We start from the raw sequence: 23,165 nt of genomic DNA on the forward strand, positions 1-23,165 counted from the left end.
TGAGTTCAAGGCAATTAAAGTTACGGGCTAAGGAGGAAAGGAGGGGTTTAGAAATACCAGTATAATAAGGAGTATGACTGCAGTACCCCGTAAATTATCGCAATTAGGCAAAGCCTGATTTAACGGGGGAAAGATGGTGAGAAGCGCTACCCTCGTTAAATCTGGCTGTGAGAGGCGCTTGGAATGGCATTAAATTTGTTTTAGTTGTTTGAATCACATAAAACAGCCCATGCGTGTGCGAGTACACACGTGCACTCACGTGGGTTTGGCGGATTTTTTGCAGTTTTTTTTTTTTTTTTAAAGGGGAGAGGAATAGAACGCAAAACCAAACAATATCAACTCCCTCACCCCCCAAACCAAAAATCCACTGAACGAGTGTTCAAGATCTCAGGACTGGAAGAGGAGGAGAAAGGCAGGGCGGAATCGGGGAGTGGAAAGGGAGAGGAGTTCTGCTGACAAAGCCATGTGCCCTCTGGGCTGGGGGCTCCTGCTCAGTTGCCTGGGCTGCACACTCCTGCCGGGAGCCCGCGCGCAGTTCCCCCGGGTCTGCATGACCGTGGACAGCCTGATGAGCAAGGAGTGCTGCCCATCGCTGGGTCCCGAGCCCGACAACATCTGTGGCTCCCAGGAGGGCCGGGGCCAGTGCACGGAGGTGCAAGCCGACACCAGGCCCTGGAGCGGTCCTTATGTCCTACGCAACCAGGACGACCGAGAAGGCTGGCCCAGGAAGTTCTTCCATCGGACCTGCCGGTGCACAGGTGAGGAAGGTGGGCCGACCCAGCCGTGCCCTGAGCCAGGTGGGGAGGCCCCCGTTGGGAAGGGAGCCCCTTCTCAGGACGAGAGGAAACTCTTAAGACTATCAGACGAGGCTTTCCGTGGCCCTCCAAGTTTGGTTTTCACAGGCAGCAAACTGAGTCGGGTTGATGCCTTGGTTCTACGTTTCGCACCCTCTAGTCCACCAGACGAGTATTACGTGGGCCAAGCCCGGTTATGTGAACTCATGCCAACATGCCATTGGCTTGTTTGTTGGAAGGGGGAAGCTAATGAGCTTCAGAGCAAGTCCTTTCAAGATGATTCCGTGGCCTCCCCTTCTGAAATGGGTTTGCACTTGTAGAAGGAGGGAGGGTGGCGCGGGGAGCCTTGGCGTCTGCAAGACAGGCGTCCAAGGCAGGGCTTCCGCGGTCCTAGCCTCAGAGTTTCTGGTGTTTGGAAGAGGTCTTGGGCAGAGTACCTCTTGCTAGTTCACGATATGCCTGGGTTGTCACTTTGCCGCAGTTGGAGGGCTGCGGTGGGACAGGGCGTCTGGGAACTGGGGAGGGAGGGTCCTGGCAAAACAATGGCTTTTTCTGCTCTTGCCTGGGTTGCATGTGGGCATTTGGACGTTGGCTCCTTGTCCCTCTTTCAGACCTTGGGCTCTCTTATTACTCGTTTCTTTGAAATCCCTGTGCGCTTTTTATGCCTGGAGCTCTTCTGAGCCTTCTCAAGTTGTCTTCAGTAGGGCCTGCCTGGGTTCAGCCGCTGCCACGCACAGGGGCCGTAAACTGTCAAATCCTGGCAGGGCATTTGATGCACAGAAAACGCCCCAGCAACTTTAGCAAAGCCCTTGGCCTCTCTTCTACATATAGCAGCTGGCTGCATGCCAAGTGTTCTTTTTTTAAATTATTATTATTAGGGGCACCTGGGTGGCTCAGTTGTTAAGTATCTGCCTTTGGCTCAGGTCATGATCCCACGGTCCTGGGATCGAGTCCCACATCGGGCTCCCCCGACTTGGGGGGAGGCCAGCTTCTCCCTCTCTTACTCCCACTGCTCGTGTTCCCTCTCTCGCTGTCTCTCACTGTCAAATAAATAAAATCTTTAAAAAATAAATGATTATTATTATTTGCTCATGTTCTCATAGGATGCCGGTACATAGGGAATACAGATAATGGGACTATGTAGGGATATAAAAAGGTGAACTTAAGAAATGTACAAAGGACTGCATGTTAATGTAGGAATGGTGTTAGTTTTTTTTAACATGCAGAAAATTCTGGCTGTATAATCACTTTGCAGTCATGTTGATTCTGCGATTCGAAGGAACTGTTTGTTTTGGGTTGGGTAATCATTGTGACAGAATTTTAAATAGCATACTGAACATATACTATCCATTTTTTTCTGAGCTAATGGAGCATTGTCTTCTATAGACATTATTTCTTGGATTCTCCTGGCTTTTGTCTGAGAAGCAGCAGGTTTCATATTACCTGTGTGATTGAAACCACACTACACAGTAACTTATTTGTCTATGACTCAAAAATTCTTCTAGAACCCTTACTTCCAGGCCAAATCAATGATAGAGTGCTACCACTTACAAAGGTTGGGCCTGTCCATTTATGGAGTCCTGGGGCAGACGATATTAACAAATCAGACTAACTTTTAGCTCTTCTCATCATCATCTACTTTATATTTTGACCTGGTTAGCAAGGTTGTTTGTTTGTTGTTTCCTTTTGTTTTTTAAAGGTGAGGATGGAGAGAATAGAGAATGGCCAAACAGAAGGGATAATTATAATCTCCCTTCCCAGAAGGCGCCTATAATATTTCTCCAGAAGTGACAGGAAGTTAGAGTCACAGTGACCTACTTCCTAACATGAAAAGGGATCCCCCCCTGCTCGGAGGAGGATAAACACATACCTAGGGCAAAGTAGGTCAGAAAGAGGCTTTGACCTGTATGTCCAGACTGTTAAGGACATCACATGTCTATAGGCCAGTCCAAGGAGGCAGAGCTTTCTCAGTGCCTATGGTCTCCATTGCCAGCCATTGTCAAGGCCATGGCTGCTCTTGAGACCAACTACCAGCCTATGGCTCTCCTCCTGCCCTCTATGATTTGGTCTATGTAAACTCATTCAGAATCATAGCTCTTTCCATACCAACTCTGGTTGGCTCCACTTATATCAGCTCAATGGTCTTATGCTTTGAGTCTCAGGGCATCCGACCAAGTCGCAGTGGCCGAACTGGAAACCAATTTATTATAAACAGTAATCACAATTCTGTGATGTGTCGTGTGTCCCAAGGCAAGACATAGGATGTTCATTCAGCTTATTCTCCCACAAAGAGTGAGTTGCTTGCCTTCCAAGGGTAGCATTTCCTGGCTTGAGAAGCAGTCTTCAGAATTTAAACCTGATCTCAAAACCTAAACCCCAAAGCTCTCCTCTATGTTATCCTCATAATTTTTTTTTTTTTCAAATAGGGCTCCTGGGATTTTTCTAGGTCACCAAAATTTATTAAGGAAGAGATGTAATAATGACCCTGAGCTTTGTCAATGCAATGGAAAAATAAACAGACATTTATCCATCAATGGGCATTAAGATTGTTTCCACATCTTGGCTCTTGGGAATTGTGTTGCCATAAACATGAGAGTGCTAACATCTCTATGAGATCCTGATTTCAGTTTTTTTGGACAAATATCCAGAAGTGGAATTGCTAGATCATATGGTAGTTCTATTCTTAATTTTTGAGAAAGCTCCATACTGTGTTTTTCCATAGTGCCTGGGCCGTTTTGCTTTTCCACCAACAGTGCACAAGGATTCCAATTTTTCCACATTGTAGCCAAGTGGTATATACATCCAACTGAATACTACTCTGCCTTAAAGAAAAGAAGGCATTCGAGTAGTGGGTGACAACATGCATGAACCTGAGAGGCCTTACACTGAGGAAATGAGTCAGTCACAGAAAGACAAATAGGGCATGGTTCTACTTATATGAGGTATCTAAAATCAAATTCATTAAATCAAAGAGGGGAATGCTAGTTACCTGGGGCCCAGGGAGTGAGACAGAGAGAGTTAGTAATCAGTGCACAGAAAGTTTCAGGTAGGCAAAATGAACAAGCTCAAGAGACTTAATGTTCAACGTGGCACCTAGAGTCAGCAATGATGTATTGTACATTTAAAACCGCATGAACACGATAGACCTCATGTTAAATGTTCATACCACAATAAAATAAAATACTCCATAGTCTTCACGAACTTGAAGTTGGTAAAAGACATTAGCCTAACAAAGAGAAATAACAAAATCTGGAGGGGAACTCCCCCCTCAACACACACACAAATGATGGGCTCAAATCCTCTAGAGAGAACTTCTCTGTTCTCTGGAGGGATAATTTGGAATACAAAACCCACTGACCTTGATTGTCAGGAGGACCTGAATTTCAGAAGACCTTGGCATTAGCTCTTCGCCTTCTACGTCTCCCTTGCCAGCTGGCGTTTCTGAGAACATACCAGTTGCAGCTGTGTTTTTGGACTTTTGGAAAACATGCACAGCAAATAGTTTTTGAACAGTTGTTGGAGAGCTTCTTGTTTGTACAAGTGACTAAGTGCCTCCATTTTTCCAATCTCTGAAATGGGGATAATGATGAAACCGCACTTGTAAAACCTTTTTGAGCTCTGTAGATGAAAGGCTCCCTGTGAGTATAAAGTATTGTTATTAAAATAATAGAATCTCTAATTAAAAGGAATACGCTATTTAGAGCTCCTTGTAAATTCACTAATCAGTGGTCCTTAAGCTTCTTTAGTCTAATAGCCTTCTGAGGTTGAGCTGTTACAGTTCATGTAGGAACGTGTACGGATTGGCGGTTCTCATTCTCTTTTCTAACCCTAGCCCAGTCCTAAGTAGGTTTACGAATTTGTCTTTTTAAATTTAATTTTTGCCCAAGGACATACTCAGTGGTAGATAGATTGGTATCTCCAGATCCTTTAGTTTTCTTTCTCTCCCCATTTTCCAGTAAGAAAATGCCATCTCTGCTAAGAGGCCATCTTGTATTTTTTGATGCTGCGATTGGTAGGTTAGGGGAATAAATGAACTCAGGTCAAGTTGATGTAGGGAACCACTAGGGTATCTAAATTAGAGAAATAAGTGTTTTGTGTGCTGGGCTTTCAGGTTGTTGCACTTTTCTGTTGTCTGCAGCATTTTCTTGAATACTTTGGACCATGTTTAGAAGCTCCAAAGGTAACAGGGGCTCAAACGCTGAGTTTTTGGAGAGATGCTGGAAAAAGAATTTTTTAATTTTTTTGGTACATTTCAGGGTCATAGGAGAGCTTACATGCAGACAATTTTTTTAAAAAATTTTTTGAGCTACAACTGATATATAAGATATAAGATATCAACTAAGATATGAGATATAAACAAATATAAACATATAAATAAATAAATATATAAGATCTAAACTAAGGTATTATTTTAGTTTCAGATGTACAAGTTAGTGACCCGACATTTGTATACACTGCGTAGTAACAGCTCCTACCGAATAGTGTTGGCCATATCCCTTATACTGTCCATTACATCCCCATGACTTATTTATTTTATAACTTGAAGTTTGTACTTCTTAACCCCCTTCCCCCGTATGCCTCCTTCCCCATCCCAGTTCCTTCTTCTTAGCCCTTCTATGTTGCTTTTTTTGAGGACAAGTATTGTTTTGTAAAATGAAACACCTTGGGTCAACATAATTGTGAGGCAGCTCTGGTCTTCTGAGTCAGAATTAATTGTTTTGCCTTTTGTCTTCTGCGGTGCTTGGTTTATTCCTCTGTTTTCACTTGTCCTCAGAGTTAGACCTGCACTGGTGGTTCATGGCACACACGTCTGTCATCTCCTGGATGAAGCCATGGTGCCTTATATCTACATGTATCTTCTCGTACCTGAGGCCTTTTATTCCATTATTCATTGCTTCTTTCTCACCACCCTGACTGACGTTTATTTAGCCCTAGTGATGCCCTTCAGGTACAAAGAGGGGAAAAAACACAACACGGTTTTAAGGTGTCCACAGTGTAATAGACAAGGAAGACAGATGAAAACAAATATTTAAAATCCTGCTTCGGGGCTCCTGGGTGGCTCAGTGGGTTAAAGCCGCTGCCTTCGGCTCTGGTCAAGATCTCAGGGTCCTGGGATCGAGTCCCGCATCGGGCTCTCTGCTCAGCGGAGAGCCTGCTTCCCTCTCTCTCTCTGCCTGCCTCCCTGCCTACTTGTGATCTCTCTCTCTCTCTGTCAAATAAATAAATAAAATATTTAAAAAAATAAAATAAAATAAAATCCTGCATCCATCTAGTAAAAATAACAACACTCAATATAGAAATTATTATGTACCAGACACTGTTCTAAGCGCTTAATACATTAACCTGCTTGTTTTCTGTGTTAACTCTGTGAGGCAGAGCTCTGATCCCAATCTGACAGGCTTGAAAGAGTGAAATCCAAACCTACAAGCATGGAAACTTCTCCGAACAAACAAGTGGGAGCACAGAGAGAGGCACACGGAGCTTTGACAGCCCTTTAGGCTGTGGGTGCTAATAAATTATCTGTTGAATAAACAAAGGAGGGAGATAATTAACTATTGATCATTTTGTTTCTAGCAACCGAAAATAATTGTGGTAAAGGAAGTGAAGGAATATTAAAACTCATGACATAAGTTACAAATTACTCAACTTCGACAAAATCCGGAGACAAGTTTTACCCATTTACATATAGAAATGTATTGAATCGATCATTTAAAAATTGGGGTGTGCAATTTCTTAGCATTTGGAAGGAGACCCTCACTCTCTTATTGTAAAGCTGTGGCTCTGTATTCACCTTCAGTCATCTGGCTCTAGGGAAATGGTGGACTTTTGGGTACTTGGTATTGGTTACTTGAGTACTGGTATTTGGGTACTGGGTTGCTCAATAAATACTTATAAATAATTTCTATTCTAGTAGCTTCCCTCTAATAATCAATGTAGATTTTAATGTTTAACTGAAACTGTTCCAAAACATGTTTCAGTCTTGGGACTAGTAGAATTTTTTCCTTTTAAGTGTTTTTTTATTACATTCTGATATGATGTTAAAACATAGAAGACTGGGGCGCCTGGGTGGCTCAGTGGGTTAAGCCTCTGCCTTCAGCTCAGGTTGTGATCCCAGGGTCCTGGGATCGAGCCCCGCATCGGGCTCAGCAGGGAGCCTACCTTCACCTCTCTCTCTGCCTGCCTCTCTGCCTACTTGTGATCTCTGTCTGTCAAATAAATAAATAAAATCTTAAAAAAAAAAAAACATAGAAAACTATAGCTAACTGAGTTATGTGAGGACAGGTAGGATATTTTGAGTGTTTCGAGGAGCATAGAACCCAAATAAATTACCTTAAGAAAATTCTTACTCATGATATTTTTAATGACATTTTCTTTAACGATCCAAAAATCCACTGGGTTAATAGAAAAGGAGGTCCAGACATTTTTCTTTACAAGATACAAATGCTAGTCATTTTGTTTCATGTTATTGTAATATTTTCTTTGTAGAAATTCAAATAATCCTCTCTCTCCTATGGTCATAGTATTTTTTCCTTACCTCTGCTTTGGTATTTACCATTTATCAAAATTATTTGCAGAACTGGTTTTCCTCCTAATCCACAAGGATAGGGAGAAAGAGGAAGAAGAATTTTTCTGTCTATTGGATTACCTGTCACATGCTTTATATGTTTTTGTTTTTAGTTAATTTTTCAAAAAAATTTCAGCTCTATTGAGGTACGACTATGAATATGAATGTATAATTTTTAAAGTGCATATTGTGGTGACTTGGCTTTATGTTTCTTTTAGTCAGTCAACAAATATTCATTTTGTACAAGGCCAAGCACCGGCCTAGACAGTGGGATAAATGCTTTCCGGTTGCCCGTACCTGAGACAAGTAGATAATTACTGCTAGTGTGATGAATCCAGCGGAGGGGGTATGTGAGGGACCGGGGAGGCCCAGGGCAGGAACACCTGACCCTGACATGTAGAGTCAAGGATGACCTTGTGGACCACCCATCGTGAGGCTGAGAGCAGGAGTGGTAATCCAGGCAAAGCGGAATTTAAGGAGATGAGGAGGGAAAGTGCCTGTGGACTGAAGTGAGAGCTAGTAAAAGGGTCTGGGAGGAGAGGGAGGGGGACGAGGGGGAGAGAGGCAGGAGAGGAGGAGGGGGTAGGGGTAGGAAAGGAGGGGAGGAGGGGGAGGGGAGAAGGGAGAGAGGGAGGAGGGAAGCAGAGTTGGTTTCCCATGTTAATGCTTTAAGTCAGCCCTCTAATCCCCTGGGAGATGAGCATTACCGACCCTGTTTGCTTCAACGTTTTGCTCTAAAAATATTTGAATGTTTACTCTCTAACTTATCACCACCTAGGGAAGGAGGGGCTGGTCATACCAAAAGCAGTAATCAAGGCTAAAAAGGGAAAAGTCCAGGACAAGCTGAAATAATTCCCACTTTAGATGCTAATCAGGAAGGAGCTTATTAGTTCCCAGGGCTAGTACTCCTTCCCTGGGCTGATAAAGCAGGGACATTTGGGCCGTGGACAAGGGAGCCCTGCAGTGATTTGCACTTCCTGAGACTGTGGCAGCTAATTCACCTTTACGACCTGCCGGCCTCCGTCGATTTTTGTCTTAACTCTCTCTCCTTTGTGAAATAAACCAGCTTTTGTATGTCAGATTTCCCCTCAATCCCTGGAAATCAGCCCATTTAGTTTGGTTCCACCTTGAGCTTGGCAAATGTTCTCTTCCTCTTCTAAGTCAATGAGCCACTCCCTCTGTGTGGGCCCTGGTGTGTGGGCCAGAGAGAGCAGGGCTCTGCAGCATCGCCATCCCAGACTGCTGGGGAGCCCGGGGGTCGGGGTGTGGGGAGGAAACAGAAACTCATTCTCTCCAGTTCTGGAGACCTCAAGGCCCAGGTCGAGCTGTCAGCAAGGTGGGATTCTCCTGAGGCCTCTCTCCTGCTTTGTTGGCTGCTGTCTTCTCCCTCGGTCTTCGCATAGTCTTCCCTCTGCAGCTACTAGTGTCCAAACTGCCTCCTCTTGGAAGGACACCCATTGGACTGGATTGGGGGCCACTTAGTAACCTCATTTTTAACCTAGTTTCCTCTTTGAAGACCGTAGCTCCAAATACAGTCATATTGTATCTGACTGGGGCTTAGAACTTCAACCTGCAAATTTTGAAGGGACACGGTCCACCATGACAGCTTGTGACACCTTTCCTATTGTTTTCTTGCTGGCAGTATTTCGAAGGAACTCTAGTACTCCCATCCTTGGAGATTTCAAGAGGAGAGGAAGTGTAGGAAAATGGCTCCCTTCGCCTTCCTGCGAACACCTTCCTCTTCTCCTCCTTTCTAGCCCACACTTCAAATTCAGAAATTTCTTCCAAGCTACATAAACTGACTCCCTCTTCCATCCCCTCCCCCACCTTTTTTTTTCTTTTAAAAATAAACTAGGACATTTTGCTGGCTACAACTGTGGGGGCTGCAAGTTTGGCTGGACTGGCCACGACTGCAGTCAGAGGAAAGCCCCGGTTATCCGGAAAAATCTTCATTCCTTGACGGCTCAGGAGAGGGAGCAGTTCTTGGACGCCTTAGACCTCGCGAAGAACACAACGCACCCTGACTACGTGATCACCACCCAGCACTGGCTCGGCCTGCTGGGGCCCAACGGGACCCAGCCGCAGATCGCCAACTGCAGCATATACGATTTCTTCGTGTGGCTCCATTACTACTCTGTTAGAGATACGCTATTAGGTGGGTTATTTCCCTCAGCCGAGGGTATATTATTATAGTTTGGGACTGTGGGGGGATGGGTGGGGAAGTAATTTCGGGCAAGTTAATTAACAAGAGAACAACACCAAGAAGGGTTAGGCTTACGAAAATCAGACGATTATCCAATGCTGCCTGAAGCAAGGAGGAAGAATATTCTACCAGTACGTTGGCTGACATTTGGGAAAATGTTTTCCCCTGGAGTTGGTGTGATGGGTTCAAAGTCTAAACTCTCCTCTGTGAAGCTATTAATCTTCAAAGGCAAAGTCTGGTGAAGCGGAGGCAAATTCCTTTTGATTCCAGAAGAAAACATGTCTAAATCTGGCCATGGAAGCCCTCTCTGACATTTTCCCTCAAATTAGAGGAATTAACAGAACATGTGCTAAAGCACATGAAGCTTCTTTGTGCAGAATTAGAGGGTTTATGTGGAAAGTGCGTATCTCATTAAACACGCATGTGTTAGTCTTTAGACTTTTGCATCATCATTCATGGGGCCTGTAAATGGTGTCTTGCTGTTGGGATCCTTGGGTTTTTTCAGAGTTGTATTGTCACGGAAGGGCATTAGCTGCTCTGGCAATGTAGAATTCCTCCTGAATTAGCCCTTGGAACCGTTGCAGTGGATGCCTGAGAAAATGGCGCCCTGCTCTTCTAGATCCCCCAGTCAGGGCCTGTGTAAGACTTGGAATGGGGCCTTGTTTGTTAAGAACTTCATTAATCTTGTAGGACCATCTATGCCCTCGGATATGTCTCAGTCAGGGATCACACAGACGTCAGCTCACTCCAGAGGGATGGGAATCCATTCCTGGGTATACTCTGGAATCCTGAAGCTTTCTTTGGCTATACCTATTATCCCCACCTTTGGGGTCCCTTGTTGGAGTCAGGGTGAATGAAGACATCAAGCTCCCTTTGAATAGTCAGATTCTCATTGGAGTTGTCTGTTCTTGTGTTTATCACTGGCTCCCCATTGCTTGATTTTGCCTCATTAGTTCATTTGGGGAACAAATCTTTGTTCTGAATTAAAAAGGACTCCGTAGCCACCAGCAAGTGATAGCATGTCTTTCCTCAGTGCGAGTCCTTAAAAATCTTGCCTCTCAGGTAAGCATCTGTCTTTCTTTATCGACAGATAAGGAAGCTTTTCTGGCTGTAAACCTTTATAGTTTTCCTGTCATCACTCGGAGGAATTTTTGCTTTATGAGAGGGTTGTCTCTCAGGAGGGAAGGAAGACTATAGTTTCTGGTCATACCTAGGAATTAAATTTATATTCGTGTCTGTTCAGCTGTCTGAAGTTATTATAGGTACTTTGAAAAAGAACTAAAGTTAGCTAAAGTTTCTACATAACCATCGAAAGCTTTTATGAAAGCAGAAGAAGGATGGAGTGGGCAGGAAGGGAGTCATTAAATTGACCAAAGCTTTTCACTAAAATTGGCGGTTCCAGTGGCCAGCAAAATTGGTCTGAGTGTATTTTTCTCTGTTCTAGTCTTGGCGACCATGCTTGTCAGCTGGTGATTGTAACTGATTGACGGCAGAGGCAAAATCCATCGAAGTTCTTTTCAGTGACAAAAATGCCTGAATGAGGACTAAGAGCAGCCCAACTTGCCTTATTATTAATTAATCCCTCCCTTATAAATGTGTGCATCTGGAAGGAGTAATGAAATGTTACTTAAAAATTAAACATTTGATAGGGATTCTCAAAGCTGAAAGTGACCTAGATGTGTCTGGATCTCTGAGGACAATCAAACTTTTGAAAGATGGAGAATTTACCCTAGAAGTGCTAGTTGCTTCTGGAATTGTTTTGTTGTCGCTGTTGTTGTTTTTAGAGTGATAAATGACAAAAACAATTTTTTTTTAATTTTTTTTAGTTGGAACAGCATGGATTTACTGGTTCCGCAGACACATCCCACTGGGGTAAGATTTCACATTTAAAAAATATTATTCCATGATCTTTAATATGTTTCCCAATTGCTTTAGGACCAGGGCGCCCATACAAGGCCATAGACTTCTCACACCAAGGACCTGCATTTGTTACCTGGCACCGGTACCATTTGCTGTGGCTGGAAAGAGATCTCCAGGTTGGTCAAAGCTCTGCATTTGGTATTTTTAGTTTTGCGTTTGGTCAAGACCCATATCAGTATTTATTTTATATGCTTTCTTATTGTATTTGATATCATGAGATAAGTAACTAGGCATGCCCTTTGCTTTTAGCAACTTATCGGCAATGAGTCCTTTGCTTTGCCCTACTGGAACTTTGCCACCGGGAGGAATGACTGTGATGTATGTACCGACCAGCTGCTTGGGGCAGCAAGACAAGATGATCCAACTCTAATTAGTCAGAACTCAAGATTCTCCAACTGGGAAATTGTCTGTGATAGGTAATGGTACACGTTTACCTGCAATGGAAATCCAGAGGCCATATTATCCTACGTCTGAGAGAAGGAAAGAGGCTGTGCATGTCTGTTTCCAGGGCATCCTGGGTTCTTTTTACATGTTTCTGAAAATAATTTTCCTGAGGGAAGTGGGATTTAAAAAAAATTCTAAGCCCTTTTATTAAAAAACAAAACAAAACAAAACAAACCACCACCACCACCACCAAAAAACCAGAGGCCTGGAAATCACACTGGTGAATCGAATGGGCTTGGTTATCATTTCTAGATCAACTGTTTTAAAGCTAGAAATAGTTTCTGCATTCGGCCAAACCTTTCTTACGTACTGATTGTATTCCAGGCAGTGTAATAGTACCGACAATACAAGAATGAATAAAATAGAGCTTCCCTTTTGGATATCGTTTTATATTTACAAAGGCAGATTGCTTGTAAACTAATTACAATACAATGTGAAAAGAATCATGATAGGTCTCAGTGTGAAGCCAAGAAGAGAGTCAAGAGAAGTCTTTAAGAGGCAGAGGCATACACCCCAAGCAGAGAAGTACTGAAGAACATATAAGCAAATGACCAGCCTTGCAACCCATGGAAAATCCTGTCCTCAGTGACTCCTTAAATTTCTTCCTTTTTTTTTTTTTTTGGCACATATCTCAAACAAAGGTCCCTTAAGAGGCTCTGCTGCTTTCCTTTATTATCTATCTATCTATTTATTTTTAAAGGTTTTATTTATTTAGTTGAGAGAGTGAAAGAGAGAGCATGAACCAGGGAAGGGGCAAAGGAAGAGGGAGAAGAAGTCTCCCAGCTGAGCAGGGAGGCTGAAGCGGGGGCTCCATTCCAGGATCCTGGGATCATGGCTTGAGCCAAAGACAGATGCTCAACCTACTGAGCCACCCCAGTGCCCGCTGTGTTCCTTTATTTATCTGTTTCTTCCAAATCATACTGGCTCCAGCTCCCCTGCCCTGTGTCTTTGTCAAGCTTCCTTGAACACACCTCTCATCTGCGTGTTCATGTGTTTGCAGGGGTGTAGGCCAATCTAGCAGGGGTCCTCTCTTCTACACGCTAAGCTTTTCCTACAGCCTTCTGGATAGTGCTCCCCAACATGGGGGGATGGGTCACTGTAATAAAATCTTTATCATGACTGAGATTTTGATTGGTTGGTTTGGCCCAAAGTTACGACACTATTCACAAATTAAAGCATTCCATTTTCACTCTCCATACAACCCTTAGCCTGGATGACTATAACCGCCGGGTCACCCTCTGTAATGGGACCTACGAAGGTCTGTTAAGAAGAAATCAAGTGGGACTGAACAGTGCAAAATTGCCAACTTTAAAAGACATACAAGATTGTCTCTCTCTCAAGAAGTTTGACAGCCCCCCTTTCTTCCAGAACTCGACCTTCAGCTTCAGGTTGGTGCTCTGAACTCTGTTAGATGACATTTTAAAATACTTTAAGATTTTCATGCCCGTGGTTGTAATGAACTTGAAGGAAATCCGGATGTTGGGAGTCATGTACAAGGCTAAGTAATGCAGAAGGGCTTGACAAGTGAGGATAACAAGGAGCCAGTGTTAGGAAAGTCATCAACCACCCACTATAATGAATAGTGTCATTTTAATATTTTCTAATTAGCTATTCAAAACCATCTTTGGTATTTCTAATATAGGTACAGTGTTCAGAATCAGGTACTTCATTAAATATCATATTTAAAAAAGTATTTGCTCATGTATTTCTTTTTCTTTTCTCTTTAATGTATCAGCCATAGACCTTAATACCAAAGTCCGAGATCCCAGAGAAGTATTATAGATCAAATGCAGCTCAAGCTACAACACAGCAATGACATCACAATACTTAAAATGGAAAGGCCAACTAATAAATCTCTCCCTCTAAAAAAACTTTCAGAATTGTGGGAAATAAGTACGGATGTAAATAAGATTTTAAGCAAAGATGAATGGGGCTCCCGAAAGACACGATGGATAGATTCATGGTCTTCCCCCAAACCAGATTCTCTCTAACCCATGTGTAAATCATACAGCTGGTGGGTTATTTGGGGCGGCGGAGGGGGGGGGAGGTAAACTGAAAGATGCAGAACTGTGCCAAGTGCAGCAGAATTCAAAGTCTGTGTGGGGATTGGACACAGCTCTCAGAGTAGCGTAAAGGATCATATAAAGGCTGACATTTAAGATTGTTTGAAAAGGAACATACGTTTGCTCTTCATGGTAGTAAAAATGCTATCGAAATGGAGCACAATCTTCTTCTTTTTTTTTTTTTTAAAGATTTTATTTATTATTTATTTAAGAGAGACCGAGATAGTGAAGAAGAGTACAAGCAATGAGGAGAGGGAGCAGGGAGCCTGACACAGGGCTTGATCCCAGGACCCCAGGATCATGACCTGAGTCAAAGGTAGATGCTTAACCGACTGAGCCACCCAGGCAATCCTAAAATGGACTGCAGTCTTTATTGATTTGAGTTAAGGGAGTGGTTATGGAAATGGGGGGCCCAGATCACCATAATTGGCACTACTTGGGAGCTGCTTAAAAACACATATTGTGAAGAACTGGCCCCCACCTTCTGAATCAGAAACTCTGAAAGTAGGCCATGATTCCCATATGATTTCTCCTGTGATTCCCACGAATGCTTAAATTTGAGGATCACTGAGTTAAGAGAAGGACAGTTTGAATTTCTGGAAAATTCAAACTAGGGAGGAGAAAAAGATAAGGATAAGGATAAGAGGAATATGGGGATACATTTAGAATGCTGAATATATTATAGTCAAGCTGAAGTCTATTTAGTTGAGAAATGGGAGTATGAGAGTATGTGTTAATTCAAAATATATTTCTGATGGCAGACCATGTGCCGGGCATGGCACTAAGCTCTGGCAATAAAAATCTGGAGAAAACACAGTCTGTGTTCTCTAGGACTTCAGAATCTGGCATGGGAGAGAGAATGAAGGTAAAGAATTGTCACACAGTGTCTAAAAGAGGTACAGTCAACTGAGCAGGTGCAGAAGTAGCATTGATTAAGAGTTCCCTCCCTTTCTAGAAGATCAATGAAAGTTGGGACTAATTTGTAGTTAATTAGCTATGACAGTGCTTTCCATGTCCCTATCCCACCTCAAGTCAGAAGACTGTTATTTAGGCTGGAAATAATAAAAATAGATCTTTATCAGTTGTAACTGTTGTCACTGACATACTGATTTTCTCTCAGGAATGCTCTGGAAGGGTTTGATAAAGCGAACGGCATCTTGGACTCTCAAGTGATGAGCCTACATAACTTGGTTCATTCCTTCTTGAATGGGACAAGCGCTTTGCCACATTCTGCTGCCAACGATCCTATTTTTGTGGTATGTTGAAGGGTTCAGAATAGGTGAAAAATATTCTATGCAAGATGTTGGATTTCTTTGTTTTTCGGTATGATTAAGGTTTGGTGTGTTTTATTCTCTTTGTGGACAATGGGATGTATTCAAACGTTAAATTCATTTTATTCTATGCCCTAGAGTTGGTTAGACAGCATTTAAAGTCCCCTTTTCAGAAACCCATGCTTTAGAAATGGTTAGTTTTGCAATGACACCAGACAGGAGTTTATAGCCTAGAGCTGGATCCATAAGTTAGTAATAATGATATTATAAATTACATCACAATTTAGCATAATTTATAGAATAAATTAGCATAATGATAATTTTTCAATAATAAAATGCTTGATGTTGAAGATGAGTGGTGGAATCACCGTGACCCTCACATGAAGCCCAGCAACCTGGCACCTTTGGAACGGCACACGAAGCCCACAGCTCTGTTGGTGTTTGGTACTGACCTCCTCACTTCACAAAGCGTTCTGCCTAAAATGGAGCTGCTCCTGCCGTCCTAATATTATTGTGTCCACTTTGGACTGAATCTTCCATGTACGACACTTGTCAGAAGATGGTGTCGACCTCCCTGGTTATACAAGAGCAGGTTCTTTTATTCCTTCTGTGTCTAGTTGTTAATCAATGTAGGTTTAGCAGAATCTGGTCCTTACATGCTTTCATGGTTAGGTACCACCTAGTAACAAGTTTACTGGAGATAGTGAGGACCACGGCCAATACCCACCCCCAAGGGCAGGAGGCCGCCATGTGTAAGAGAACCTGGTAGTGCAGAACAGAAAAATTGGTTTGGATCGGTTTGCAAACTTGCGGGTATATTCATACATTTCTTTTTTGTTTGCAAAGGAATAGATTCTACCCAAACTAATTTAGGATAAAAAAATTAATTTATTGACTTAAATAACTGGGAAACTGAGGAGTGCTGCTGCCTTTAGGTATTGCTGAATCTGGGGGGGCTCAAAACAGGTCAGCTCTGTCTCTGTCTTCATGGCAAATGAGCTAGCCACTTGCAGCCGCAGATGTGCACGCTACCAGTGCAGCCCGTGAGGCAGGGCTGGAAGCCGCCGTGTTACCATAGTAACAGAGAGCTGTCCCAGGATTGGCCAGGCCTGGATTACCTGCCTTCTATGAGCCAATCAGTGTGGCAAGGGGAGTGAGGTGCTCTGATTGGCCAGAGCAAGGTCACATGTTCACCTGCTGGCGGGGAATGTGTGAACCCAGTACATACCATTTTGGGGAACTCCCTGCAGGGAAGAAAGTTTGTGTTAGTCCGAGGAGGGATGGAGCGTGGGGTAGGAGGGCTGGACAGAAAAAAATGGCAAATGTCTTAAATTAATAGAAAAACCGCATTTGATGTCCCTTAATTTATTAACTGGCTTCGCAAGTCTGAGAGGAAAGACAGCCAGTCCAGAGGGAGCGAGCTGGGGTTGGTACGGAGGAGCCTCACAGCTCTTCAAAAACCAACGTGGGATGAACGAACTCTCTTGGTGTCTCTCCTGATAACTTTAAAAACATAAGGAAAACCGGAAAGGAGCTCGACCATGGGATTGTAAATGTTGGAGTCCCAAGCTCTGTTCACTAACCAGACGGGGGAGGCGCAGGCCTGGGCCGTGCTGTCCCGGCTGCCCTGGTCAGCCCCCTCCGGCCAAAGACCGCCGGGAACCCTGGGAGAGGACCACGTGGTTCCGCGGTTCCGCGAGACCCAGGCGGGTGTATTCCCCGTCGTTGGGACAGACTGGGGAAGCATGGAGTGGCTCAGGGGTAGAAAAGAACGAAGGGATTTGGGCTTGTGCCAGCTGATTTGGGGAGGGTGGACGGAGGCAGGGCTTTGCTCTGGGTTGGATGCTGTCAGGAAGCAGAGCAATTCCAGAGCAACAGTCTTTAGTAATTGGTAGAGCAAAGGCAGTTGCTTGTATTCGCTGGTGGTAGAGCTACTGTTCATGTTAGGTGTTGTAGGGTTTGGACAATGTTCATGTTTTGTCTACATTCAGGCACAAACGTGGAGTTGTTTTGTTTTTGTCTTGATCCATTAGGATCATAGAGTGAGCTTGTTTGATGTTGATGTTCCGTGATTGTTTACCCCGGAGCAGAACACCGGGGTAATCGTGATGATGGTGCCAGGCCAGCTCCAGGATGTCTGGGGCTGCTTTTTTCCCCCTTAAGTACGGTTCGCCAGAGTTGGCTTAGAACCTTTAGACGTCTTAAATATTTGTATTTCAACTGCTAAACCCCTACAATGTCTCTGCTTTACAGATACCTAACTGATTGACTACTATTTTAACTTTGTCTGTCTTGAGGGTTGTGTGTCTTGGATGGATGGTTTCAAACTATTTTAACACTGTTTGTCTTCAGGGCCGTGTGTCTTGGGTGGATGGTTGCAAAGCAATTCAAAAACAAAATTTCACCACTGGTCACTTTTTATTTTGCCAGCATTTTGAATTTAAATTATTACCTAGTATAGATTGTATTGTAGCAAGCAATGGTTTTTTTTTTTTCTTTTTCCAGAATTTTCTTCACCTGAATATTTTAGTAGTGTATCTTAGTCTACTCGGGTTGCCATAACAAAAATAACATAGACTGTTAAACAACAGAAATTTATATCTCACAGTTCTGGAGGCTGGAAGTCCAAGATCAAGGTGCTGAGTGACAGTGGTTCCTGGGGAAAGCTCTTTTCCTGGTCTACAGACCACTGCCTTCTTGGTGGTGTGTCCTCACATAGTGGAGAGAGAGGCAATGAGCTCTTCAGGGTTTCTTCTTATAAAAGTACTAGTCCTGTTATTTCAGGGCCCCACACATATGACCTTATTTAACCCTAATTACCTCTTTTGGTATCTAAAATCTCTGAATACAGTCGTGTTGGGGGTTACGGTTTCATCATATGACTTTGAGGTGATCATAATTCAGTCCATACCATCAGTTTATAGCAGTTTGTTCTTCTGGTCTCTTTGGGAGGCCACATGACATGGTCAAAAGAACACTGTCAAATAACTTCTTAATTTAGTCCTGAATTGTGCAGTCTTGGGAGTCTCGTCGAACTGTGTGAATCCTCTGTTTCCTGTTCTGCAAAGTGCAGGTCACAGATCTTGATCGGGTGTTGGAGAAGAATGGTGTGCTAATTAATGCAATAATAAATAGATTAGAATAATATGAAGCTGCTTTAGAAACTGCCAAGTACAATACAAAAGTTATCATAAGACAACAATGTGTTTTATGGTAGCTGCTGGGAAAGAATCAGAAAACTATATGTTGGCTTTGAATTTCCAAACCTTAATTAAGTTTTCTTATCTTGTTCTCCATAACAGACAGTTGTGCCCTAAGGCAATTTTACTGACAAGAAATCCTTAGGTATTTCAAAGGGGATTTATTACTTTTTACTCCACCCAGTGTACACAAAAAGGAGATATGAAGAGGGAGGGTAAAGGTAGAGCTCACAATGCTCTGAGCTTGCCTGGTGGTGTGAAGGTCTGGGAAGCTTTCTGGATTCCCAGATAGATGAATGCCTGGCCAGAGTGAGCTATGGGGAATCGATAGATAAGGCAGGAGATGAGCTATTCCTTTTTTCTAAAAAGCATTTCTTCCCTCAGATTTGGGTAACAAAACATGGAGTCATCAGAAATGTGGACTCTTGATCCCAGCCTCCGGCAAGGTGGGGGCTTGCTTACCTGCAAGATCTCCACAGCTATCTTGGTTCTTCTGTCGGATGCTTGCCCTCTTTATTGGTTCTAACTTGATGTTTCACATCTTTTTTTCTAGCTATTATCTCAGGCATTAGCTTATGCCAAACAGTACTTGTGTCTCCCTTCTCTGCCATCTACCTTTATGTCTACTTACCTATATTTCTCTAAATAAGCTTTTGTAAAACATACGTTTTCAACTATCAAATTTATACACACAGATCATATTCATGAGAAAAAATGTTAAGCACTCCTTCACCAGTACCCCAAAATATTATGAGTAGGACAGCAGAATTTTCTGGCAAAATCAGGATTATATGCCTCCACACAACCTTTCTCTCCTACTATAGAAAATAAGGGTGATGCTAGTGACTTGCTTTTCAACACCCTAAGTTTCAAGGATTGTTACATCTCATCTCTTTCTTTGGAGGATACCCATTTTGTGTGTAGGACTTGGCAACAGTTTTCTGTGAATGACCAGATAGAGCACGTTTTAGAGGCCAAATGATCTCTGTTGCAATAACTCAAACTTGCCACTGTGGCATGAAAGCAGCCATAGACAATACATGAATGGGTGAGTGTTGTGTTCTAATGAAACTTTATTTAAAAAACAGATAGTAGGGCCTCCTGGGTGGCTCAGTTGGTTAAGTGTCTGACTCTTGATTTTTGGCTCAGGTCATGATCTCAGGGTTGTGAGACTGAACCATGAACTGGGTTCCAAACTGAGTGTGGAGTCTGCTTGGGATTGTCTCCCTCTCCCTCTGTCACCACCCCCACCATGCTCTCTCACACTCTCTCTCTCTTGTTCTCTCTGAGAGAGAGAAATAAAAAACCGGTGGTGAGCTCTGGTCCACAGGCTTTAGTTTGCCAACTCCTGCTCTAAGGAATTAATGTCCCTTCTCTGCAGTATTTTGTTTCTCTATCAGTCATGTTTCTCTTCCTGCTCTAGGAGAGCTCACGTGACTTTATGGGTGAGGAATTCTGTGACTTGCCTGTAGTTCAAAATACTAGATATTTAATCATCCTTGCCTTAATTACTTTTAATACCTTTAATATTTAAAATTTTGTTCTTCTTTGGTATAAGTTGTCATATGCAAATAAATAGACAAAAAGCCACAGCCTTTTTTTTTTTTTTTTTTAGGCACGAAGTGTTTTGGCACTAGTTCCAGAACTCACACTTAAGGCTATTTACACACAGTTTCACATTGAAGCCAATTCTGGCTTAAATAATTTTTGCCTATATTGAGATCCAGGTTACAGTATTTCATTTAAAAGACTGATAGCTCCTGGAATTTCAAGTTCACAAGGCAATTTATGCAAATATATTGCATACAACATTTATTAAAATTATTTTCCTGAAATCTCTTCAAGCAAGAGAGGTACAAAGTTGTATCTGATCACAAGATATAATGTTATAATACAGGAAAAACTCTGAACCCAATCTCTGAAGTTCTAATAATTCATAAGATAATTAAAGGATATGCACACATTCATCACAGAAAATACGATTAGGTCACAGAAATGCTAAGTAGTGCTGTCTTCAGTATTGAATTTAGGCATAATCTAGGGGAGAAACAAAGGAAAACCAATACAGCCTAAAGTGAGAAACAGTTGAGTTAACTGATGAGAAAAATTATGTTAGAGATATTTTCCTTCCAATTTCAAAGCAACTATTCTTAGGGCTGTATTTGGGTGTTATCCTTTTAGAAAGGTACATTTGACAAGTTCTCATTCTTTCAATTCCTAAGTGACTGGGAGATTCATAGGTTGTATGACTAATATTCACTGCATAGCTCATGTTTTTGTCACCATATACACTGAAATTCTACATGGAATGAGGTGTACATACTGTGTTACCATCATTCGTATTTCTTAACAATGACTAATAGTTGGGTAAGATAACCCCATAAATTTAGGGGGGAAAAAAACAAGAAAAGAAAAAGTGAGTTTCTAAAAACAAGACTAATGGGACTACATAAAGTTAATTCCCTTCTGACTCTACTGTTTTAGGCTATAATAAAATTAGTAAAATTAATAGGTCATAATAACAAGTATAAAATACTTGTGAATTGGTATGAGTTTAGTTTAAAAAATCCCAAAAGAAGAATATAGGACATTGCTTCTCTCCCCCCAAGAGTGAAGCACTTAAGAATGGATCCATTTTATTTATCTTTCTTACAAAAGAAAAAGCGTATCAGTCAGTTAAGTATCTGACTCTTGATTTCGGCTGAGGTCATGATCTCAGAGTTGTGAGATCAGTCCCTGCATCAGGCTTCTCGCTCAGCGGGGAATCTGCTGGAGATTTTTCTCTTTCCCTCTAATCCCCCACCTCACCAAAATAAATAAATTTTAAGAAAAAAAAGAAGAAGTATAATTAGGCTAATACCTTGAGTATTTAAATTAGCCTTATTTTATGTTAATTTTTCATTTTTAATAGTTAAAAATTTTTTAATGGTTTCGAGTTACAGAAATATTGGCAAAAAGATTTTAATTGTAATTCCATCTGAACTTTCTGCTTATTTCCTCTCATATTCTATGCTTATACAGTTGTACCTAGAATGCACACTTTTTTGTTACATAGTTTCCTAAATACTTTTTCAAAATTTAAAAATAGATAATGCAATAAGGAGTTCAAATATAAAAGGCATAAACTGAAGTCTCCGTATCACTACCATCTCCCAGAGAGTTATTATCATTTCCCCCTAGTCTTCTAGGTTCATTTTATAAATATACAAACAAATATGATATCTGAATGGCAGCATACTTTAGACTACATAATTAGTCTAGTTACTGTCTGCCACCATACATAACTGATATTTCTTTTTATATACATGCTAGTATATCTTACATACAATGTATTGCATATATTTAATGTATACTTTTGTATATTTTGTATACAATGCTTTTATATAAATTTATGTAGAAAGGGTGCTTTATCTCTTTTTTCCTTGTCTTTTTAAAAAATATTTTATTTATTTATTTGAGAGAGAGCATGGGCAGGGCGGGGAGAGGTAGAGAGGGACGGAGAAGCAGGTCCCTTGCTAGGCAGGGAACCCGCTGCTGTGGTGGGTCTTGATCCCAGCCTCAATACCATGACCCTGGGATCATGATCTGAGCTGAAGGCAGGCACTTAACCGACTGACCTACCCAGGTGTCCCTAACCTTGGTTTTAAATGGACCTTCCCTATGTGACTGGGTGTGTATTATGTGATTTCCAAGTGATCACATATGAGTTTTCAGAGGGGCAGAACATTATCATATTAAGACTCTCTCTGACCATGAATGATGTCTTCTGGGTAAGAACACATGAATTCAAGTGGTGAAAACCACAGTGCACTGGTCTTTGGTGATCTACTGGTGTCTGTGGTCATTATGGCAGGAATCTGATTGTGCAGACATCTAAGCTAAGGTTAAGTTTGATAGTAACTTTATTCTCTAGTGATCCTGAAAAAAGATACTCATGATTTCCTTGTATTTTATTCAAGTTTCTTTATGCCTGCAAGCACAAAAGCCATTGATTGATTACTTTTTTCTGGAAGGGTTGCATTAGAGAAACTTTACCTTGAAAGCCCATAGAATCACATTTTCTTTGATACCGCCTCCAAGGTGGAAGTTTTTTTTCTTCCTGTACCTTTCCTTATGTAGTTGGAGCAAGAGAGAATGGGCTTGTGAAACAAAATTTGTAACCTCATTTCTGAAGCACTCAATTTTTAATGTCCAAATATAACTATGTATCTCTATAGCAGATATAAGGCAACCATAGTATTCTGTTATTTTACTTGTGCTTTTATTTATTACCCTCCCATTACGTTTAGCCTTTACAGAGACATTAACTGAGCTCATGTTTGACTCATGTCAAACAAAGATACTATTAGTTTCTCAAGAGCAATTCAAAGTATCTTGTTTCAGAACAATGTTCACAACTCTAACAAAAATACCTATTCTGCAGGCTGCACCACTTCTCTTTATGGCTGTGGATACGTTATTGCTTGCAGCATTTTGTTTATTGCATTCTTTGCATCTTCTTGGCACACACTTGCCTCTTTTACTACATTCTATAAATTGGGTGTTCTGTATATGGTTCCTACTAGAGCATTTATCGTATAATGTTTTATAGCCCTTTGGAGACCTATAATCTCTCCTTATTATTTTTCCCTCTTCTTTTATCTCTCCAAATTATGAATTGCTGCAGAGTCTTGTCCCCTCCTTAATTATTTACACTTTGCGCTGG

General features: G+C 41.9%; 1 protein-coding gene across 1 annotated transcript in view; it reads left to right on the plus strand.

Moving 5' to 3' along the window:
• Window positions 1–313: 313 nt before the first annotated feature.
• The window catches only part of DCT (dopachrome tautomerase), a 30,648-nt gene continuing 7,796 nt past the window's right edge, over window positions 314–23,165 (plus strand). Inside the window, exons 1-6 of the mRNA XM_032315263.1 lie at window positions 314–758; window positions 9,215–9,514; window positions 11,498–11,598; window positions 11,732–11,898; window positions 13,135–13,314; window positions 15,110–15,245. Of these exons, the coding sequence (XP_032171154.1) occupies window positions 464–758; window positions 9,215–9,514; window positions 11,498–11,598; window positions 11,732–11,898; window positions 13,135–13,314; window positions 15,110–15,245 (1,179 nt within the window). The 5' untranslated portion in view covers window positions 314–463. The remainder of the gene's footprint in view (window positions 759–9,214; window positions 9,515–11,497; window positions 11,599–11,731; window positions 11,899–13,134; window positions 13,315–15,109; window positions 15,246–23,165) is intronic.

Source organism: Mustela erminea, chromosome 15, assembly GCF_009829155.1.
Source record: "Mustela erminea isolate mMusErm1 chromosome 15, mMusErm1.Pri, whole genome shotgun sequence".
NCBI lineage: Eukaryota > Metazoa > Chordata > Mammalia > Carnivora > Mustelidae > Mustela > Mustela erminea.